Below are 22,532 nucleotides of genomic sequence, written 5' to 3'. Positions count from 1 at the left end.
AAAAAAAAAAGCATGCTCCCATGCAAGCACCTCAATATATATATATGTAGGAACTGGAAGGTGAGGTTAATTTTGGCCATGCATAGAGTAAACCAGGAAGCATTTACAAAAGCTGGTTTCAAAGTTCTTTAAGAAATTGCAAGTGTCACAGATATATTTTATTATTGATACAAAGCTTTTAAATTATAGATAAGTTCTGCTGTCAGGAAGGAGCATTACTCTGATCTAGTCATCTAAGTAGAATAATTCTGGTCACTAAGCCCCAACCAACAATTTCTACACAGAAATTATTGCTCAAATGAGTTCTATCACAGTCTTCATTTAATTAATATACATCTGTCACACATTACTAAAGTATCTATCAACATTGTAGTGTTACTATACAGATGAGTTATACCTGATCTTTCTTTGATGGTTCAGAACCTTGAGCAAACCAAACATGTCACCTGCCACTTGCAGGCAGCTGCTAGGCAACAGAAATGCCAGAGGAAGGCAGTTAGCTAGTGTCTCCAGCTTATCCCATGCCATGCTGCTTAAGACACCAGAATCATCAAATCATAGAATGGTTAGGGTTGGAAGGAACCTTAAAGGTCATAGAATCATTAAGGTTGGAAAAGACCTCCAAGATCACCAAATCCAATCTTTGAACTCCACTGTGCCAACTAAACCATAGCACTAGATGCCATGTCCAGTCATTTCTTGAACACTTCCAAGAATAATGACTCCACCACTTCGTGGGCAGCCTGTTTCAATGTTTTATTACCCTTTCAGTGAAGAAATTCTTCCTGATGTCCAACCTGAACCTCTCCTGGCATAGCTTGAGGCCATTTCCTCTTGTGCTGTTGCTAGTTTCCTGGGAGAAGAAGCCAGCCTCCACCTTGCTACAACCTCCTTTCATGTAGATCATCTAATTCCAATCCCCCTGCCATGGGCAGGGAACCTTCCACTAGACCAGGTTACTCAAAGCCCCATCCAGCCTGTTTTTGAATACCTCCAGGGATGGGGAATCCACAGCCTCTCTGGGCAACCTTTTTCAGTGCCTCACTATCTTCACAACAAAGAATTTCTTCCTAATATTGAATCTAAATCTACCCTCCTTCAGCTTAAGGCCATTCTGCCATATCCTATTGTTACATGCCCCTGTGAAAAGTCTCTCTCCAGCTTCCTTGTAGGCCCTCTTTAGGTACTGACAGGTGCCATAAGGTCTCCCCAGAGCCTTCTCTTCTCCAGGCTGAACAGTTCCAATTCTCTCAGTCTGTCCTTATAGGACAGGTGCTCCAGCTCTGCTCTCTGCTGGACTCATTCCAACAAGGTCTGGATATATTAGAAACTTGGCAACAGTGGTAAATCTTTCAGGAGTTACTGAAGTAGAACCTTAAGTGAGAAAGGTTTAAAACAAAAAAAAAAATTCAAAGCTGATATCTAAATACAAGCTAGAGTCTACAGAATCTTTTCTTTAGGAAGTGTAAAAATATTACATACACTACCAGAAGTATGAGAAGTATCTTACCATTTCCATAATTCTGCACAGTGCTGACCTATAGTGGAATGCACTGAGAGCGATCATACCAGACAAAAATTATTCTTTCTGTAGATGCCTTGGGGAAAGGATGTTGTATTTCCATTCATTTTTTAACAGCCAGGAAAACTGGATAACAGAACATTGATGCAAAACTTTTCTCTGTTGATGAGTTCCTGGGACCAAGGTATAAGTGTTGTTTACAAAAATTGGATCCATTGCCAGTTGTGCAATAATTACACACTTGAGACAGACATCGATCATTTATTTCAGAGTTGCACGAGCCTGGATGTTCACTGGAATTTCATAAATCAAGCACACCAACTATCAAAACTTTTTACTATTTATATGTTTTAGCGAACAAAGGAATTGGCTACAAGTTACGCAGTTCTCTTATTAATTAATATTCTATCTTCTATTGGTTAAGGATTCTCTTTCTTCTCATCCTAATTTGTTCACGTGCTCAGTCTTTCTCTTCCTTTGAGTCAATGAGTTTCTTGGTGGTTTTCTTACCAGTGGTCAGTCAGTTGCTGATAACAACCTCCCCCTTCCAGAATTACATTTTACCCAGTTGGAGCTGATTTCAGCATAATTGCCAACTTGGCTCTGTTAGTTTCTTCCATGTCTTGAGAGTTCTGCCAGTTGTCTTTTTGGCCCATAAATTCTGCATTCTTTGAGTCCAGTATAAGTGGACATCCTTCTTCCCAAGCTTTGTTAACCTCCCGCTAGGCCTGAGATTATTGAAGCATGTCAAGCCATAAACCTTAACAAGGCAATTCTACCAAGTAATTTGTTTTTCTAATATCTGGACAACACTTAGAGTTTGCTTGTTAGCTACTACCTGTTTCACGGATTAAATCTCCCTTCTGGTTGATTAGGCTTGAAAGTGTACAAAGATCAAACATGAAAGAACATCCTTTCCTAACAAAATTTTATATATTCCACATTTTGCAACATAAAGACTACAGTTGTGAGACTAAATGGTGCTGAAATAATGAATTTTTGGAACTACTGTTGCAAAAAGAAGCTAAATGAAACAACATTTCAGAAGAAGATACTAATCATTTATACACTAGTTGCCATCACTAAAGCTGAAGAGATTATCTTCTGCTAATCGCTTTCTCCCTAGTAAGCTGCCTACAAGAGCAATTCCAAACTATTTTCAGTCACAGTATGACATGTAAACCTGAACAATATAATACTGAGTTTCGTTAACTCAAATCCTTACAACTCAGTCACAAAAGTAAGGCTCCTATGAGCACTCCAGTTCACATAAACCTAGTATTTTTAGGACTACTAATACAATTATGAAAGTCAATCCAGATACTATTATGAAGCTAAAGGTTGGTTTTTTTCTCTCTTCTTAATGTTTTGGGATGAAGGCTGGCATTAGAAGTACCTAAAAGGCAATACGAATGCTATTCAGGAAGATCCAGACAGTTTTTCCCAAGATTGCTCGTCCCAATTGTCAATTATCTATAGACATTAATACAAACACTCATGGAAACACTATTCTTCAAATGAAGATTGATTTGTAGGAAACAACTTTTTATGTGGAAGCAAGAACATTCAACACATGCAAAATTTCTTATAAGGCTTAGAAAGTTTTAGTCAAAAAATAAGCAGGAAGGAAAGAAGGTATTCAAACATACCATAAAGTAACATTTTCCACAGTACAGAAAGAGGAGACAAGACCCTGGTCTGGCAAGAAGTAAACCCAACCTGCTAGTTAAAAACAGAAGTCTCTAGATCCTCACATCTCACCTGTAATCAAGTCCTCTAGACTTGATCTATGGCTACAGATAAATCTTCGAACGTGTCAGTGTGTGCTGAGAGCTAGGAACAGGCCTGGTGTCAACTGCTCTGCTCATTGTGAATGCCATTTTCAAAATTTTCAGTGTTGGCATTGTTAGAAATTTGGGGCTTATAAAAAAGGTCAAGGTTGATGGGAGTAGCAGGGAAAAAACCCAAACCACTTGTTTAAATGACTCTTTTAAGGGAAATGCTAAATCTACAAAATAAACAAATACATGCAATTATAAACCAAGCCTGATTTATACAGAATTCACAATAAATCAGAGAGGTAAGTTAAGCACACGAATTGTTCCTCATAAACAAACCAAGCTTGCTATATTTCCAGGCAATTCTTATTAAAATATTAGTGATCTGCCTCTGCAACAAACTAGTTCTTTTTTGAGCCTTCTGGGAAAAAAGAAACAATTACAACACAACCAACAGAGGTTGAAGGACAACCTTTGTCAACAGTCATCCTATAAAAAGACTAATGTGTCTTTTTCCCAAGAGGCAGGGAATGAGTTCACAGAGTACTCAAAGGAAAACAACACGTTTGCTCAAGTTATTTTAAGAGCACTTTATGATTATGGGTTTGAGAGACAAATATAAAGACTCAAGTTAAATATCAGAATTAAGTGTTTACCTCTAGTTCAAGATCATTTTTCTTCAAAATTCATTACTAATCTCACTGGCCTTCAGATTAAATACATTTGAAAACAACCTTCCCTACCAGTTATAGATAACTGAGCAAAAACAGGATTTTCTAATAAAAGCTACTAAGAAAGGATATTGAAGGGAAAAAAAAAAATCAGGTCACTCCACCCAGACAATTCATTTAATTTGAAACAAGACAACAATGGCAAAAAGAACAATGATTCAGCTCTAGAGCCCTGATCTCTCCTTTTGCTGTTGTTCCTAGTTACACTTTTTTTTCGTAAAAAAGAGTTACAGGATGATGCCCAAGCTTCACTGATTCATCTTCTGTATCAAAGATATTAAATAATGCTTCAGATAAAGAGTCTAACACCATGTGCTCAGGAAAGCAATAGAATATAAATTGCAAAATCTTGCAACTCTCTTGGACAATTCAGAAAAGCCTGTAAACTCTGACCAAACTTTACAACAGAATTACATCACTTCAACAAGTCCCCAGAGCCTAGGGTAACAGCATTTTAGGACTCTTATCCTAAGCATCAAGAGAAGTTTTTCTTCCCACAAACATCAACTTCACCTCTTGTACATCTCTAGATCTGTAAGCGTGAACTCACGCTCTTGGCACATGAATGTAGAAGGGATTTGTAGTTCTGTACTATCAATTACAACAGCATGTACCAGAATCCATTGTAATTTTTCAATAGAGTGAGGTCTGACAGACAAACTCTGCAAGACTGAACTTCAGTTTTTAACAGGTTATTACCCTGAATTGTCCCACTTCTGATACACTGAAGGGCAATGCAATGAGGCATTGTGTCTCAGGTACCTGACTCCTCAGGAGATGAGCTTAGATTGCTGGTGAAGACAGGCATATACTCATGCCTAAGTCCATTTGCAACCTCCACAGGAAAGCTTTATAACAGACAGCAAAAGTTAACATAACAAATAGCTGCATGGATACACTCTAAACCACTGAGGCAAAATCCAACAAGTTTCATTGTTATTTGAGAGACTAATCAGAACTTTATTCTGCAATCTTCTCCCTTCTTCCTCACTTGACAGTAGCCGTTGCACACCTGCAGTAACACTGAGACCAATGTCTTTAGGGCCTTACCGGGATCGGTGGCCATGGGTACTTCAAAGACAAAGTGTTGAGAGGATCAGCTCCTTAATACTGTTTGCGCTATGGTTCCACACTAGCACAACTAAAAGGACCCCATAGACAACTGACTGACGTAAAGTTTCAGAATTTCCAAGAAGAACAACAAACTACAGCAGCACTCTCTAACTCCATTTAGACCTGCCTGCCTTTGAAGAACACAGCATACAGCAGTTTTCAGGTCACAAAGTCAAGCTTTTAATAGAGGACAGGAATTAAGGGGGGTTTCTCCTTGGTTGTTTGGGTTTTTCTGAAGTATTTAATCAAGTGAGGGCCAGATCATGGATTTACAGGTCAGAAAAAAAGTGCAAGAGACAACAACAGTACCAACATCACCTTTAGCAACTTGAGCATCACAGCTAGTTCACGAGTCTTACAAGAGTCATTAGATTCTTGGCCTAGCCCAGGCTGATACACCTTGAAGAACACTATCAGAAAACAGTCCATTCCCTTCCAAAGATGAAATCTCATCTTTTGGCTAAGATATGAGTCCCCTGTTGCAGCATTGGGTAATATAACATCAGACACTAGCAGCGATTTTGTGTACATACTCTCCCCTGAACATTCTTAGGAAGTATTTCAATATCATTGCTTATGTTTAAAAATCAACAAGGAAAAGCATGCATTGGAGCAAGAGAATGGACAAAAATAGACAAAAATTAGAATACACACACACTGTTTTTATGACAAAAACTAATAAAACAACCATATAGCCCTACTGCAAGTTCAGAATAAGAAAGCAAATGAGACATAAGAGGTCATCAACAACCAAACTCAGATTAAGTAACATAGCAGCCCAAAGACTGTGGATAATCTCTTTTTGCAGTCTCCATCTTTGGCTTAGTAAAGAAACCTTAAAACTCTGCCAGACTTTGAGAGACACAAAGCAACACACATGACCTATCCTCCAGTAACTGGCAAGCCCAGGAGTTTTTCCTCAAGTACTCGGCAATTTCACTATCAGACAAGGTCAACAGAAAGGGCTTTATCCCATACATCTTCTTTCATAACAAGGTGATCTCAACAGTGCTCCCAGGGTACACTTTCTAACTAAGGGGTTTTGCCAATGCAAATGTTAGTGGGCTTCCAGTGAAAGCAGGTCACTGAAACAACACAGATGATGAGAAAACACACATGGACTGGAGGAAAAAAAAAAAAAGGCAACAGGAATTTCTGAAGTGACTTCATGCTGAAGAAAACACAGTGTAAAACAACTGCCTAATATTTTTTAAAACCACAACACAAATACTCATTCGCATACCTTTGGAGAGTTCACCAGTAATAGAAATGACTGATTCAGCAAAAGATTACTGTGGGTCAGAAGAACAGGGCCCAAAATTATTTAAATATTTCTCCCCAGCTACAGAGGTCTTACAGTTAACTTTGTATTAAACATTCCCAGTTAAACCTAACCAGAAAGCACATTTTAATAGTATTCCGACTTTCCACCTAGACTAGGAATTCAGAAAAGGAAGACAGCAGCAAAGAGAGCAGCTCAATTTTGAAATGCAGAGAAGGGATGGGAAAAGAAGGGTGAAAAATCTCACAATTCACAGCAAAACACATCTTTTCAGCCTACCCAATTCATGTATAAGCCAATCCTGCAACCATCGCATGTTCTCTAATTTATTCATCACGTGCATTTAGTAAAGCCTAGGAATGCACCCCAGTATTACAGAGAGAGGAGAGTAACAGGCTGCATTTCAGCATTTCCAAAGTTATAATTTCTCTGAGCTTCTCCTAAACCCAACAAATACTGCTAAGTGGATGGATGATGCTGTTCATCTAGTACGGCATTAAAAAAATCAGAATATTATACACCAAAGATTCAGAGCTGCTCAATCAATACCTCCTAAATGAAACACTAATCTCCATTACTGGGGTTGGTAACCATGAAAAGGTTGACCAGTTCTGTCAGAAATTAAGATCCAACAATTCTAAGGTATACTGGAGCTCAGGGATATATCCTGATTTTAAAAACTAGAAAAGGAATGAAAACCCATATTATCTGGCTATCACACAAGAAATTTCATAACACAGATAAGCTAATTGGAGATAAGTCTGGAAATGATAATGCATCTGACATGCTACACAGCATTTAACCTTTCTAAATAAATTATTCAAACTATTTGCAAAGAAAAGATAACATTTGAAAAGATAAGTTTCAACAGTTGAGTTAAACTCAAGAATTTCACTGCAAGGGCCGCAGTGCAGACTTTGTATCAACCCCAGCTTTCTGCTACTATCAGTAACAACTGGCAATATCTGTTCTTTTGTGAAGTTGCTGGACTTTCTCACATACACTGGGAAACAAGCAGATTTCTTCCAAAAAGGTTCCCAAATGGAGATTCATTTTATTAATATATTTATATAAAAACTATGAGTATGGAGATAAAGAGTTGATTCTATACAGCAGACAACTGGATTGCATTGATGTTCCTCAGGGAAAACAGAAATTTGAGAATAGATGCATGAACACATACACTAAATAACGAAAGATTTGTATGCCTTATACTTTGGAATATACATTCTAGCAAAAAATCAAGAGGATACAAATTAGACTGCAGTTTGGGGATCACTAGCTTGGTTTACATTTGCTACTTTCCTGACAAATGTTAAACGAATGTGCTATAGTCAGATGCAAACTGCCAAACTTCTTAAATAAATCATCAGAAATATTTATGAAGCAAACTAAAATAAAACCCCCCACCTTCTTTGGAAACAGTTTGCCGTTTTAACAACAGATTTAACGGCGAACCATACCTCAACTTCACATGTCAGGCTGTGATGTTCCCCGGGTGTCTGTAAGAACTGCAGATAGCAGAGTGCCACCTGCCTTTCACGGGTCACAGTTGCAATACTGCAGCCTGGAAATTAAATCCAGACTACAGCCAACAGTTGGCAAACATATCTCAAAAGGGTCAGTTTGAAAAGTATTTATAGTGTTTGGGGAAAAAAAAAAAAAAAAAAAAAAAAAAAAAAAAAAAAAAGCACCAACCAAACAAGAACAAAAACACAAACAAATACTTCATTCTTTTCAATCAGCTACAGCTTTACAAAACACATTAGGAAAAAAACAAATGTATAGTCTGTAACTTAAAATTGTTTCCAAATAGGGGTGTATACACATGCCAAAGAGGATAAAAGGATGATAATGAAGAGAAACAGACTGATTAGCAATAATTCGGAGAACTCAGCACTGACAAGAATGCCCATTAAACATCTCCATAAAATGATGTTACAGAAAAGGAGAAGTTCCTCAGTGCTGCTTCCTATAATTATGGCAGCAGCAATATCAATTCATCTCAGGAGCCATAGTAACTTCAGAACATATACTACCAAACATCAAGAGCATATCAAAATTTTATAAACCAGATGTTAAATCTAAAGCTAAATTGTATTTCACTGCTATTCAGAAGTCCGTCATCACAACATATTAACAAATATTAGATACTGCTTTACATTAAATAGCACGGTGTAGGATTACACACACTCTCCTCCCCACTATCAACCGATACTACTGGTAGTACACACCTACTATCAACTGATAGTACTATCAGCTATCCACTTACGTGTCCTACAGCACAGAAATAAGACCCAGCCAACACTGATGATAAAGCTGTTGCAGACTAGAGGGTAGAAATGGGTCTGTCTGCTCCTGCTCAGCCCAGCAGCTCAGCTGCTCCCTTAGCTGAATTCCTACTTACAACTTCTAACACAAAAGCCAGAATTTGCAGGACACTTACATTTTATTTCTGCAGTTCACAGCTCGTAGCATACAGTTTACTCACTGGAAAATAATGAACTTCATTCATTGAAAATCCTGTATTTGTGCAAGGCTACATCAACAAAAGTCAGAATCCACGTGGTTTCCCTAAGTAGCTGGGGGAAGAGAAGTTAAAAAACAAACCACCACACAACTCCTTCTTCTGGAAACAGCAGCAACACACAGTTACCACCCTCTGCATCTCTGCCCAACAGGAAATAAGTACAAAAAACCTGCTACAACCATGTTTATGGATCATTACAAAGTGCACAGGCACTCCTAAGTATTTTGAGAAAACAGCTCTGGTTAAAGATTAAAACAAATGAGACACTACAGACATTAATGCCTTCAGCTTTGTCAACCAAAACAAAACAGTTGCAACATCCCAAGGAATAAGCAGTACAACTCAAAAGCAAGTATTTACACTACTTAGTTCAAAACAACCTCTCAAACAGAGAAGTAAACAGCCACACTCCAGAGCAAAACCTTAGCGCTCAGCAGGACTCCTCACAGCTGTTCAGCATTAAAATGAGAAAATAAGATGAATTCATCAGCAAACGTAATAAAGTTAGATTATTAGTACCTGCCAGAGAGGAAGGTGGAAACACAGCACAAAATGCAGAAGTCTACCAAACTTTTTCACTAGACTAAGCAAAGTACCTAAGGCCATACCTCAGCCTTTCAAGGCAGTAATACACTTTTGATTGAGCATGTGTTATATATATGACATCACCAAGTTCAACAATTCTTGGTAAATCAGATTTCACTAAACTGAGTCAGTCTTATATAACAACTGGTACATGCTCAAAGCGCTAGAACTAAGATTTGAGTTCAATTTCCATTATGAAAAAAAAAACTGTTTTACAGCACTGTAGCTGTGCTAGCATCACACCAGTCTTCTACACCAAAATTCAAACCAAGAGTGGTTAGTCAGCTTTCAGAAAACACAATCTTCAGATGCACTACGTTAGGGCTGTCAGAGCATGCTATCACTATAACTTTAACAACACAGTCTAGTTTTAGGATGTCTTTCTCAGCTGTAAACTTGCAAATTCGAACCATCTTCAAAAGGACGAGTGTGCCTGCATGTACAGATCTATCCTGCCAATAGTTCAGTCTGCTGAAAGAACAGATGCACTTACAGCTCCCTACGCTTCTGCTGCCCCCCAGAAATAATCCTGGGCAGATTATCGTTGTGTTAATCTACAATTCACAGTCAGCATCTGGAATGATACAACAAACCCTAATAGTTGTAATTTGTCTGGTAAGCAATCCTCACGGAATGATGGATTTATACAACTGACCGAGGTGTTTCCATCTGCATTGTTGCAGAATGGTAACTCAAACTCCCTGACTCAGAAAGTGCCAAAATACAGTCACACCACAAAACGAAGACAGTCCAGTTAAATAACAGCGAGAATGAAAGTACATCAGGGCTTTAAATCGCACTACACGAACATCCCACTGAAAACCCCACGTTTGTCAGACAACTGCCTTTCACTCCACTGCTGCTCTCACCAGAAGACGAAGCTAAGCAAACTTCACTTGCCAAAGTGTGACAAAACCCCTCCAAAACGTCTCGTAGCCAAGGGCTGCCTCCCCGCTGCCTCAGCGACCGCAACGCACCTCACGCTTCTAGGCGATAACGCGCTCCCGCGAGTGCGACCCGAGGGCGGGAGCGGCGCGGGGGTCCCACTGCGCGGAGCTCCGGCGGGGACGGTCCGGGCTTCAGCCCCGCTGCAGAAGCGGCTGCCTGCCCATCTGGTTTTTATTTCTCCCTAGCAAACAGCACCGTCTTCGAGGAGAACGGCCACTCGTTTTGGAAGGCTCGGTGGACTTTCAGGGGTGGGGCCGGGCAATGCCCGATTCGGGCTCCGGGAGCCAGCAGCGCTCCCCGACACCGGTACCCGGCGGCAGCGCCGCTGAGCCTCGCCGCCAGCTCCCCCTGCCGGCACCCACCCGCTGCGCCGCCCAGACCCCGACCCCGGCCGGCCCCCGCGCCCCCGGGGGCGCTCGGCGGAGCCAGGGGCGCAGCCCTGCGAACCCCAAGCGAAGTGGCCCCGGGCAGGGAGCGGGCGGCCGGGGACGTGCCATCCCTGCGGCACTCCAACCCGCCAGCCCGAGCCTGGCGCCGGCGCGTAGGGACAGGGGCCGGGAGGGGTTACCTGGAGGCGCCGTGGGCTGCACGCCGCAGGCGGGCGGGCGGGCTCCGGCGCCGCGATGGTGCCCGCTTCCCTGCTCACGCCGCCATGGCCGCAGCCTCGGCGAGCCGCCCGCGCTCCGCTCGCTCCCACCAAGTTTGCGGCGCGGCAGCTGCGCGCCTCGCCCGGCGGCCGGACCCAGCGCCCCGCCGCGGGGGCGGAGCAGCGGCAGCCAGGGAGGCCGCCACGGCCGCCCGTCCCCGGCGATACCGTGCGCGGCTCGGCTCGTCCCGCAGCCAGCGCTGCCCCGGGCTGGGGCGATCTCGCATTACTCCCTTCCCTCCCCCCGCGCTCCCTCCTCCGGGCCAGGCGAGAAGTTGCAACTGGTTGAGATATTTGTGCTCGGGGTTTGGGTTTGTTTTTATTTTTATTCTTTTTTTTTTTTTTCCCTTTACTCACCGCAACTCAAAAAAACATAACCTGAGGCTGCTCCTCACCATCAGATCTGAGCAGGGGCGCCCCAGCGCCAGTACAACTAAGCATAACAAATCCGGACGAGCTGCAGCAAGAGACAGGGGGAGGGAGGAAGGGAAGGAAGGAGGGGAGGCGGTGGGCAACGGGCAGCTCCGCTGTGCCGGGTCCTCAGGGGCTCCCGGCCTGTGCCCGGGGCTCCGGAGGCGGAGAAGTCGCCGCCGAAACCGGGGAGCAGCAGATATAGGAGGCGAAGGAGAGCCGGCTGCTAGCGGCTGCCCCGGGGCGGAAGAGACACGGGAGCGCCCACGGTGCGCGCCCGCCGGCTCCCCGCACCCCCTTATACGCCATCCCGCAGCCGGCGAGACAACCCCCAGTGTCCCAGCTCCGAGCCCCCGGGGTCTGGCGAGGAACCGCGTAGGCAACGGGAGCCGCGCATCACCAGCCCCGTCCCCGCCGCGCTGCGCGGGCGAGCGCCCGGGCACTGCGCGGCTCGGGGAATGCGGGGTTGACACTCTCGCGGCCACGTAACAGCCTCTGGCGAGTCCCTCTCCGCCCCCGCCAGTCCCCTCCCTCCCCCCACAACACGATCGACGTGTCAGCCCCGAAAGTTCATTTCCAGGCCCTGGGAGAGTTCCCTATAAAGGTCCCGCTGCGTGCGTGGGACAGTGAGACGTGGCACTGCGGGGCTGCAGCCGAGCCGCGCAGGCATCTCCCCCAGGTACGTGCGTTCGCATTTCTGATCTCACCAGGTTTTTGATGCATGTCTTTGTGTTTAGCCAGCCCACCTGTGTTAAACCAGGAGGTTATTTTTGTTCATGTGTGTATTGTAATTAATTCCATCAACGTGGTTTTTTCTTTTATGGCAGCATTTGCACATTTCTACTACAAACTGCAGGGAGAAACTGACTTTTGTTCGCAGCAAGACCTCCATTTAGAAGACTAAAAGCAGTAAGAGTTCATTAAAACAAACAAAGCTGTGGAATTGATTCATGCTAGAGTAATCCTATAAAAACATACCTAATTAAAACAACTAGAATCAAAACTTATCAGCAAGCCAAATGCTGCAAATCCAAATTGCCTTAAACATTCAGCTCAAGGGAGAACATGACTTTGGCTATGATATAAAAGAAATTTATTCAAGTAGAAACATTAATGAAAGTCTGAAGTTATCATTAAAAATGAAGACCTGGAATTTGGAGCACTCTTTCTGATTACTTGTTGGTAGGTACTAAAAAAAAAAAAAAAGGGCAAATAGTAAGGGCTAAACTTTTTTTTCTTTTTCCTTTTTTTTTTTTTATTAAACTCATGCAACCCTGACAGTCAAGGATGTTTCCTTATTTGTAACAATAGAGTTTGAAAAGCCACTACTGTAATGCATATTTATGTAGGATCACTTTCCCGTGTGATTTCCTTCTGATGCAGAAAATACTTGTATAGAAAATAAAAGAATTCCTTTTACACCTAAAAATTGCCATCATAGTAAGTGTAGATATACAAAGGTTCACATATCTACTCCATTAACTTGTTTGGAGTAGGTTTAAGACATATCTATTCACATCAACAAGTCCCACACTTTTTATGTATCTCTACCTGTTAAAAAGAGTTCAGAGTTTTTTTTAAAGAGGAGGTATATTTGTTTTTCCAGCTGCTGGGAAAAAAAATAAAACATCCATACTTTATCTATGAAAAGTAAACAGTGTGTATGGAAAAGCAACTGCCAGCAAAAAAACCCATCAAAATTCTAGCACCTGGAGTGATGTATATGTTAGCCTCTAACAATTTCTCTGCAGTTTGGCTATGAAACAACGCACATATAAGTAAAAAAATCTCAAACGAAGAAACATACCCCCAAAACTCACAACACTTATAGCTTTATATCATAATGTTTTAATGATGTACAGTACATCCTAAGAAAAATTCCACTGGAATCATATTGATTCTGCATCATTCCCAGAACTTTTAAGTCATGTGCTTTACAGCTAACTACCAGTTTCACAGAAGAACAGTAATGATGTCAATGCTTAATTTTATTTAATTTTATTTGAGAAGCTCAAGGGCAAAGAGGTATGAAACTGCCTGTGAGACTAACTATGTTTGAAATAAAGCTACAAAATGTAACATTTTTAATGTTACGTGTAACTCTGAGCTATGTCTAAGTGCAGAGTTAAATCAGATGAGTGAGACCAGCAATTTTAGGTGACGCAATGCCCCCAGACGTACTCTTCCATGTAGGGGCTGAGGGTTTTTTGTGTCTGTACAAGTTGCACATTGGTGTCTTGATCCCAGGCAAAGCCTCAGTGTGTTACTATATCCAAAATAAATTAGGATATTCTAGGATAATCTAGGAATATTATGCTGACCATAGGGGAGAAAGCAGCAGGAGAAGCTCCGCTATCTGGAAGGGGAAAACAAAACAGCACACCAAGTCCCATTTGGGAAAGCCAGCTTTCCTTCCAATATGGAGCTTGTCCTCCTCCTCTGCCCTGTATTTTCCTGACATTATATTTCTCACTGTTACTAATTCTTAATCTCTCCTTCCAAAAAAATAGAGCCCAGCGTGCTAAGGGGTAGCAGCATGTGAAATCAGTAAGGTACTGCAGTTGGAAGAGGAAAGGCTGCTCAGCACCTTCAGGCTATTGGCCAGTTTGGTGGGAAGCCAAGATTTCAGCTTCTCCCTGTGGTGGCAGGATACAAGGAGTGTTAGAAAGTAGGGAAGGGGGTGGACTTGCATCTTTTTAGGTGGGAAAGCCATGGTACAAGGGAAGGCCTGTCTTCACATTACCTATCAAAAGCACCTTGGATAGTGTGTTTTTCATTGGTTAGAAAAACAAAGGCAGATACAGTAAACTGAAAGATCAAGTTGGGTTAAAAGGGAAAAAAAACCAAAAATGAACCAAAAAAAAAAAAAAAAAAAACCAGAAAAGGAGTAAGGAGTTAGCTTCAGGAAAATTGAACTTTGAGCTATGCTTGAATCATAAGGAAACAGCTTTGCTTGCTTCACAATCACAGAGTTCAAAGGCTTTATTCCCATCGCATGTATTTTTCCAGACCATTGAAAATATTACTTATTTTTGTTTAATTCATGAGAAACAAGCAGAGAAAAACTTTGAAGTCTCACAGTTAATTGCCAACCTTTGGGTATTTTAACCACATAATTTATTACTTAGGAGAAACCGTATTAGTGACCAAAGCCTTTCCAGAGCAGACCAGGCAGGAGCATGGTGCATATGAACAAGCTCCCTTTCCTGAGCAATGCTAAACAATAGAGAGTTTGTACAATCTGCTGTCTTGAATTTAGCTTCCTTAAGTGATCCTCCTGAGAGAATTAATCACCAGGTCTACATTGCTGTTTCTTCCTTCTTTCCCACTGAGATTCAGGAAAGTATTTGCCCTGAGTTGAGTGTGTCCTTAGCATTCCCTACTGCCTTGAGCAACATCACCTTCCAAGGCTGGATCATCATGAGTCTGCCATATTGAAATACCAGGAACTCCCAGTGTTCTTATATGTAAAAATAGGAATGGCATCTTCATCTCAGGAAAGCAGATAACCCAGAGGATTTAAGTTTGCCATCTTTATCCTCAGATAAGTCTGGTAGGGAAGTACACTGTTAAAAAGCAGACCATGCAAGGCTGTAGCTGTTTATGCCCAGTAGCAGACACAGGACAAGGTCAGACTGATCATAATATTAATTGTCTTTGCAAAACACGCCATTGCAACACTTGCTTTAAATCATAGGGAAATAAATGTTAAGAGTTGAAAATTCTACTGTTTTCCATTAAATTATTGTCTCATGTAATGTGCTGTATATAAAGCTTAAACTGACTAGTTTCCATAATATCCATGAATTAGGAAAAGCTAGATGAGATTCTAAATTACTCGGCTTTTGAGAACTAGGTGTTTTTCTCATTAATTTATATTTACTATTTGTGATTAAAAGGGAGAATAAAGTAATATTTCTCCTGGCATTTCTATTATTAAGGCTCTTTATAAACAAAATTGTTTATTTTTATGAATATGATATTTTCAACAGAGCTATATAATAAATATAAATAAATATGCACTTGCACTTATAAATCTGTGAGCCAAATTTTAGTAATTGCCTCTTTCTTTTGATTAAAGTCTCTGACAAATAAGGCACTTAAAGAAGTTGTTATGAGAGTTCTAAATAAGGGCCATCCAGCTTCAGATCCCTAAAAGTAGACAGATATTTGGTGAAAATGATGAATTCTCGGGTACTGATTCATGTGATCTGAAAAAGCCATCCATTTCCTGATTCACCTTCATATCTCTTCCAGAAAGAAAAAGAATATTTTACAATAAATACCATCAGTCAAACAATTTTTATGTGTGTGTTTTTATATCTTTCAGCCAATTCCCCGAACTGATACTTTCAAAACGAAGAGGAAGACAGGAGTGAGAATGAAGAATGCCTTGGAGAAATCCAGTTGTAAAGTTTGAGGAGTAGAAAAAATAAGAAATATTAATAACTCTGGTCTCTTAAATAGGTCAGATTTTAGACTGAAATAATGAAAAGTTACAACCCTAAGGCATAAGTACTATTAAATTTGAATCTAGATTCACAGATTTTTAAATTAATACATAAAAATATATTTGCTTTTTTTCCCCCTCTACTTTGCATGGTAATATATTTTTCTGCCTTAAAAAACTCTCTTGTATAGACTACTGTAAGCTTTTATTTTTTGGATATTAGTCCCAAGACATCCATTAGTTGGTCCTCTCTGTTTGAGCGTCCATAATCGTTAATATTGAATTCCTGTGTTACTACATCACCCAGCAGTACAAGGGGAATTTGGATAGAGAGTGCATATATATATATGACCTTGTCACTGCCAAGTGGTCTAAAGCACAGGATATACAGCTCATCTAGACTTCAGGTTTTTGTGCTGGCCTTTTTGAGGGTGCATGGGTAGAGAAGATATTTGGCGTTAACTCCTGTTTTCATTGGGCTACCACAATTTTTAGAAGGAATTTTAACCAAATGTGAAGTTCTCATAACTTAGACATTTGTATGTCACTGATCTAGCATTAGGAGCCCTAAAACAAGTTTACCTAGTGACAGTGGAGTTGTCTGTGCACAAGAATTTCATGGTAAATTCTCCAAGTAGGCCAATATCTAAGTCAGTGTTAAAAAGTGATTTATGTAAACTGGAGAAAAGCAACATATGAGCATTCTTGTTTTGCTTTAAACATATCTTAAATGCACAAAAAAATGCACATAAATTAAGTTGGAATTAACAAAAAAAGACTAATCAGAAGTGGGTTTACCTATAAAGAGTTTGATTGTCTAATGGGAGTTCATTTATCACTTCAGTTAAGAGCAAACAGCATATTTATGTGACCAAAATCTCACATGCCCTCTGCCCTTTCTAAGACTCATAGGGAGCACAATAAGCTAGATGTACTTATCAAGAGGGTTTATGTAGGAAGTAAGAGAGTCAGCAACTTAATACGGTGCATGCCATATTGCAATAGATCCATTTTTCCAGCTGTACACTTCCTATCAGATCATTTGATAGCAGCGATAAAAGTTAGAAGTTCTGTTCAATTGATGTTTTCCTCAGTTGCTCGTACACTGTATTCAGTCTGGAATTGTTAAAAAACAAAATGCCTAACAACTTGGAGGTGGCTACAGAAGCAAGGACAAAAGAGAAAATAAATTAAAAATAATATGTGTTTATTTCTGAGAAATAAAAACAAATAAACCCCCCCAATACCCTACTGAATTTATTTACTTTGCTGATTTTACTTGGAAACTAAGGCACCCATCTCAGAGTCTGGTCTTCTGTCCTGTTGTTAGTTTAACTCATGTCAAACTAGAGCAGCAAGAGTATAAGGAGGCACCTACATCTTCCTAGACTAGAAGTCCACAGTTCTGCAAAGTTTTGAACTTCCAGCCCACAGTTCTGCAAAGTTTTTGTGCATCTTGGTTACCACTTGTGAATATAGCAGCTCTGTTCTGCCATTTCTGTATTTCAGATCAAACATGTGTTAAAAATGTGAGAAAGATTTTTCCCTACCAAGTGTCATTTACAAGAGCATGTGCTGTTGGCTGTGAATTAGGGGCAGTGGATATTGACCTCACATTATGCTTTTGTTAATACCCTTGTTTGTACCTGATCACTGTCCCAAATCCCTCCCATATGGTACACGTGTCTTTTTTTTTTTAATGTTTTAAAAGTTTTCCATGAGCAGTACCAAAAATCTGTGTTGAGCTGAATTGTGTGCTATCAAACCTTTAGCCTTCATGCAGGGTTCTGTCCCAAAGGGATGCCCAAATCAAAGGGATCCATTTCCCAAAGAGCTGTGATCTTTGCTGGCAAAGTATATTGTATCTGTTTGTTGCAGGCAGTCCATTTAAAAGTGCACAGATATTTTCTACTATAAGTTGGTTTTTTTCCATTCAAGTATGCATAAATTAGCCTGCATTGTGACATTGTCAGTTCAGGGTATTAACAAGGTTATATTCCTTAATGAGCAAAAGTTGGAAGAAGTAGCATTACAGGAAAATGGAATTAAGATCACTTGACTTCCTAATTTTAGTTGTATTGGATTTGCATGGCAAAGTTCCGGTCATGGAGGGGCTGTATGGGTGTCTGTGGAGGTCCACAATGGAGTAGAGATCCAACTGCAGCCTCTGCAGGACCCCACACCAGAGCAGGGGATGCCCAAGGGAGACTGTGAGCCTGTGAGCCTGTGCTGAAGCAGGCTCCTGGCAGAACCTGTGGCCCTGTAGAGAGAGAGGCCACACTGGAATAGTTGCTGGCAGGACTTGTGACCCCACCAGGGATCCACACTGGAGCAACTTGTTCCTGAGGACTGCACCCCATTGAAGGGATCCACACTGGAGCAGTTAGTGAAGAACTGCAGCCTGTGGGAAGGATCCATGTTTGAGAAATTCATGGAGGACTGGGGAGGGACGACTCTGCCTGAGGAGCAAGTGGAAGGAGAGAAAACATGTCATGAACTGACTGTAACCCCATTCCCCGCTTCTTGCGCTGCTGGGGAAGAGGTATAAAATCGAGAATAAAGTTAGACTCCGGAAGGGTGGAAGGTATTTTTAGGATTTGTTTTACTTCTCATTACCTTACTCTGATTTTGATTGGTAATAAGTTCAGTCAATTTCCCAAAGTTGAGTCTGTTTTGCCTATGGCAGTAATGGGTGAGTGATTTCTCCCTCATCTCAACCCACCTTTAATTATATTTTCTCTCCCCTGCCTAACTGAGGAGGAGAGTGAGAGAGTGGCTTTGGTGGGTACCTGGCATTCAGCCAGGGTCAAAACACTACACTAGTACTACCTAACACTTGAGTGCTTCACTTATTACCCTTAGCAATAATTAGCACTCTGCAAATGTCAGATGTATGGTATAAGTTCAGTTACTAAATTTGTAGCCCTCTTATTCCTTTCCATAGCCTGAAACCATTGTAGTTATTGAAATTATTTAAATCAGAAATACTGTGTTCAAAATGTTTTAAATTTTTCTTTATATTTTACATAATCAGAAACTTCTTTATTAAAAATATTGTATGGTAATTATTTGGCTGGAAACATGAAAACGGGTAAGAGATTTAGCTGCAGAAGGGAATACCTAACCTCGATCAACTCCAAGAAGCCAGAGTTTGTGTTTCGAAACCTGAAGTTTGATAAAATAAGTCTCATTGCAAAACACTCAAGCAGGAGAAGGGATGTGCAGACATGCTGTCAAAGAGCAAAAGCCACTTTTTTTTGCAGTTAACCCCAGCTATAATCAGATTACTAAGGGGTTTTAATACTTATTCAAAATTGGGCATTCATTAAAGAGACGAGATTAGAGGGAAGAAACTGAAAGCATTGCTAACCTTGTAAGTCCACCATCATGCTTTAAATGTTACCAGAAGATACCAAAAGGAGACCAAGGCTGTAATGTCTACATGTCTTGAAGTGCCTATTGTCTCCAATGGGCATTCTAATTCTCTCAATGGGCATTCTAAGTTCAGAATAGAGGAGGGTTGGTGTGTTCACTGATGCTGCTATATAAACAGAATAAGGCTGTTCACTCTGTTCTTTCATCAGTTATATGTTTAGGAAGACTTTAAGGGCTAAAATTTTTAAAGTAGTTGTAGCATGACAAAACTGTTAATTTGTATCAAAATGTCAGATTTCAATTGGGTTTGTCATCTGGGGATAGAGATTCTAATTAAAAGGACTAGAGTGAGTAAAGGAAGAAATACATGGGAGCTACATGCTAACACTGTCTTCTTTATTCTTATAATGACTTCCTTCTACTACCAAAATGAAGGTATAGATAATAGGACTTAGTCAACAAGTGAAAAGAAATACTTGAATTATCTCAGGGAAAAAAAAAGAGAAAAAATGGCATTCATCCAACTGCAGCCCAAAGCCTCCATGCCTGCCAACATTCTTGACTTTTCGCAAAAATGAGTTATATATCATGCTCAAAGACACAGCAAATTGAACTGGATGATAAGAACTGGTTCTAAAGTTCAGGACTTTTCTGAAGGAAAGTTTCCTCAAAGCTGTTCATTTTGAGCACTTGGTAAAAGTGGATTACTAGCACAAAGGAAGAGACATCTTCATTCCAAAGTGTATACGTACGGGAGAAAAGCAAACAGTTGTCACTCAACATTGTAGACAATTGGCAGTTTCTGGGTATAGCATGATAAATCATGTAACAAAAAAAAAAAATCTGACATTCATTAGCATCAGGTTCTAGGAGAATTTTACATAGCTATTTCTCCATGAGACAGAAGCAAATGCAATGTCATAGCAGCTGCATGTGGAAGCAAGCAATCTGTGAAAAGACTAGCAAAGACTCTTTTCCCAAGGCTGTATCCTATATCTGAATGGTGACACCCACAGGTCGTCCTGTTTTGGTGCCTTTTTACTTGTTCAGATTGTTCAACAAAGGAACTGAAGTTTGGTCTAAAAGTAATGATTTTCTAAACTATTCACATTTTTGGTTCTCTATTTTTAGGGAGGAAACTGGACATATATTCTATTATTTGAAGGAAAAAATATATGAACTGGAAAAGTCCTTTATGGTCGTAAAGGCTTTCAGTCTGCTGCTGTGATCAAAAACAATGTGAATGGATAGAATACTACTGTTTTATAATTTTATTTCACAATGTTTGAGGAAACTAATTTCCAAATACTGCTACTCAACATTTAATGGTTGATGTTCCCAGAGTCAGCAGATATGGAGCTGCCATCAGGAATGCCTAGATGTTCTTTATAGCAGATTGTCAGGCAGAGCCTCCCACTTGGCTGACTCAACAGGATCATTCTTCCTCATTAGATGCAGTAAGAACATCTGTAAGCATTTTGAAGTGTTGGTCAACAACAAATCACAGAATATTCTGAGTTGGAAGGGACCCACAAGGATCATCAAGTCCAACTCTTAAGTGAATGGCCCATATAGGGCATTGAACATATGACCTTGGTGGTTTTAGCACCAAGTTTTAACCAACTGAGATAATCTCAAGGATTTTTTTCCTGACTTTACGGGGAGCAAGAATGGGTTATATAATTTCTAGGTTGATATAACCAAGAGCCTTTTAGAGAAATGAAGTGCCTACAATTTACTTGCACACCAGAGGGATTTGCAATTAGAGGAAAACTAATAGATAATATAAATAAATAAATAAATCTCAAAGTTCCTGCTGTATTTTGTGGCTTCTTGCAGTACACTGCAAGTCTTAAAAGTGACACAGCATGAAAAAGTTCCTTTGAACCTGAATCAATTACATTTTGCTTGGAACTCCCTATGAAGAAATGCACAAAGCAAGATTCAAATGCATACTCTGTATAGTGAATGCAGTTGAAAAATCAGCAGGGTAAGACTTTTGAGGGTGTCAAAATACTCTTCGGATTTGTTAGCTGAGATCATGAAAGAAAACCAGAATTGAGTCTTCTCATTTTAAATGATAGCTTTCCTTTCAGTTCTCAAATTCAAATCACTTATCCAAAAATACAGATAACTAACATGTATCCTAAGCTAACTAACTACACAACATCAAGAGTATTGGGGGTTTTGTCTATTTAAGAGCACAAAAATACTGGTTACTGCTGATACTGTGTTGTCATCTATAAATACCATACCTAAGGAAACCAGAGAAGATTTTATATCTCTCTGTGTATTTACTCAGTGGTTAGCACAACAGGACTCTTGGTTTCACTTGGATCTACCAATGGACATTACTGTCATATCCAAAAAAAATCAATGACAGTCCTGTTTGACAGAAAGTTACACATTGTGATTTTATGGGGAGGCTGTTACAGATAAACTCTACAAATCTGATGGGAAAAATACCATAGATGTTCAGATGTTACAATCATATATAGAGATCTGAGATTGCCATAACACTGCCTGACCTAGGAATGGAGTGTCTAACTATATCTGATCAAAACATCCTTAAGGGTACATTGGGTTTCCCAGAAGTGAATTACCTGACAAACATATATCTTTTCTCAGTATTTATTTTCTTCTTTTTCTTATAACTCCCTTCCTTGTAACTGAAAGTGCTGAAGAACAAGTCCTAATGATTGGTTGGAGTTTTTTCTTGTAATATTATAAATGAAAACACATTTGACTAAACCCTACGGAAAATGTAATTTGTTAGTCGCAGCAATCACTCAGCATGTGTGCAGCTGGGTTTGGTGATACCAGCCCCTGCCTGTTATAAAACCAACAGCAATGGCCTCAAGGAAGGAAGGGTAAATGAAGAAAGACTGATGGCCTGGGGGCTCAAACCAGTTTGGTTCATCAGGAGCTAAAAGGGAATGCTTTAACTTGCCAATGAATTGCTATTCTGATGCCAAAGCAGGGAATGAGAGGCCAAATCATTTTAACAGGGAATCGGAGGCCAAATCTTTTTAAACACATTCCCTGTCTTTTACCAAAGTCCTTTTGATTATTTTAGAATAGAAATGGGAAAATGCTGTGCTATGTATATATCACTTAAAGCATTTTCTAAAAAGTGTATAACAAGAATTAAATACTGGATT

General features: G+C 40.3%; 2 protein-coding genes and 1 non-coding gene across 13 annotated transcripts in view; 2 read left to right on the top strand and 1 right to left on the bottom strand.

The window, feature by feature from the left end:
- Positions 1 to 11,217, bottom strand: part of SEMA5A (semaphorin 5A) — a 325,120-nt gene extending 313,903 nt beyond the window's left edge. For 4 of the 9 annotated variants that reach the window (XM_051798972.1, XM_051798980.1, XM_051798971.1 and 1 more), the window contains exon 1: positions 11,058 to 11,217. The gene's annotated coding sequence lies outside the window, so the exon portion shown is untranslated. Of the gene's footprint in view, positions 1 to 8,872; positions 9,359 to 9,475; positions 9,665 to 10,518; positions 10,668 to 11,057 lie in introns of those variants that run through there. The other 5 variants (XM_051798974.1, XM_051798973.1, XM_051798976.1 and 2 more) reach the window with 5 other exon arrangements.
- On the top strand, positions 11,142 to 17,954 carry LOC127476283 (translation initiation factor IF-2-like). Of its 3 annotated transcripts, none has more exons than XM_051799039.1 (2): positions 11,142 to 12,225; positions 15,877 to 17,954. In XM_051799039.1, the coding sequence occupies exon 1, from the start codon at positions 11,142 to 11,144 to the stop codon at positions 12,033 to 12,035; it is 894 nt and encodes a 297-aa protein (XP_051654999.1). In that variant the 3' UTR covers positions 12,036 to 12,225; positions 15,877 to 17,954. The 3 variants fall into 3 exon arrangements, with proteins under 3 accessions (XP_051654999.1, XP_051655001.1, XP_051655000.1); XM_051799041.1 differs by having other exon boundaries at positions 12,374 to 17,954; XM_051799040.1 differs by having other exon boundaries at positions 11,142 to 12,728.
- On the top strand, positions 15,719 to 15,787 carry LOC127476536 (small nucleolar RNA SNORD123). The gene has a single exon (XR_007906664.1). It is a non-coding gene; the product is annotated as a small nucleolar RNA SNORD123 (small nucleolar RNA).
- Positions 17,955 to 22,532: the final 4,578 nt, after the last annotated feature.

This window comes from Manacus candei, unplaced genomic scaffold, assembly GCF_025592945.1.
Source record: "Manacus candei isolate 608988 ecotype Guabito, Panama unplaced genomic scaffold, ASM2559294v1 h1tg000049l, whole genome shotgun sequence".
Classification (NCBI taxonomy): domain Eukaryota; kingdom Metazoa; phylum Chordata; class Aves; order Passeriformes; family Pipridae; genus Manacus; species Manacus candei.
The sequence above is the reverse complement of the archived record's forward strand: the minus strand, read 5'-3'. Positions and strand labels throughout refer to the sequence as shown.

What these genes read in the sequence shown, in the direction of transcription:
- LOC127476283 (XM_051799039.1), top strand. Translation starts at nt 11,142, where the DNA reads ATGGCCGCAGCCTCGGCGAGCCGCCCGCGCTCCGCTCGCTCCCACCAA.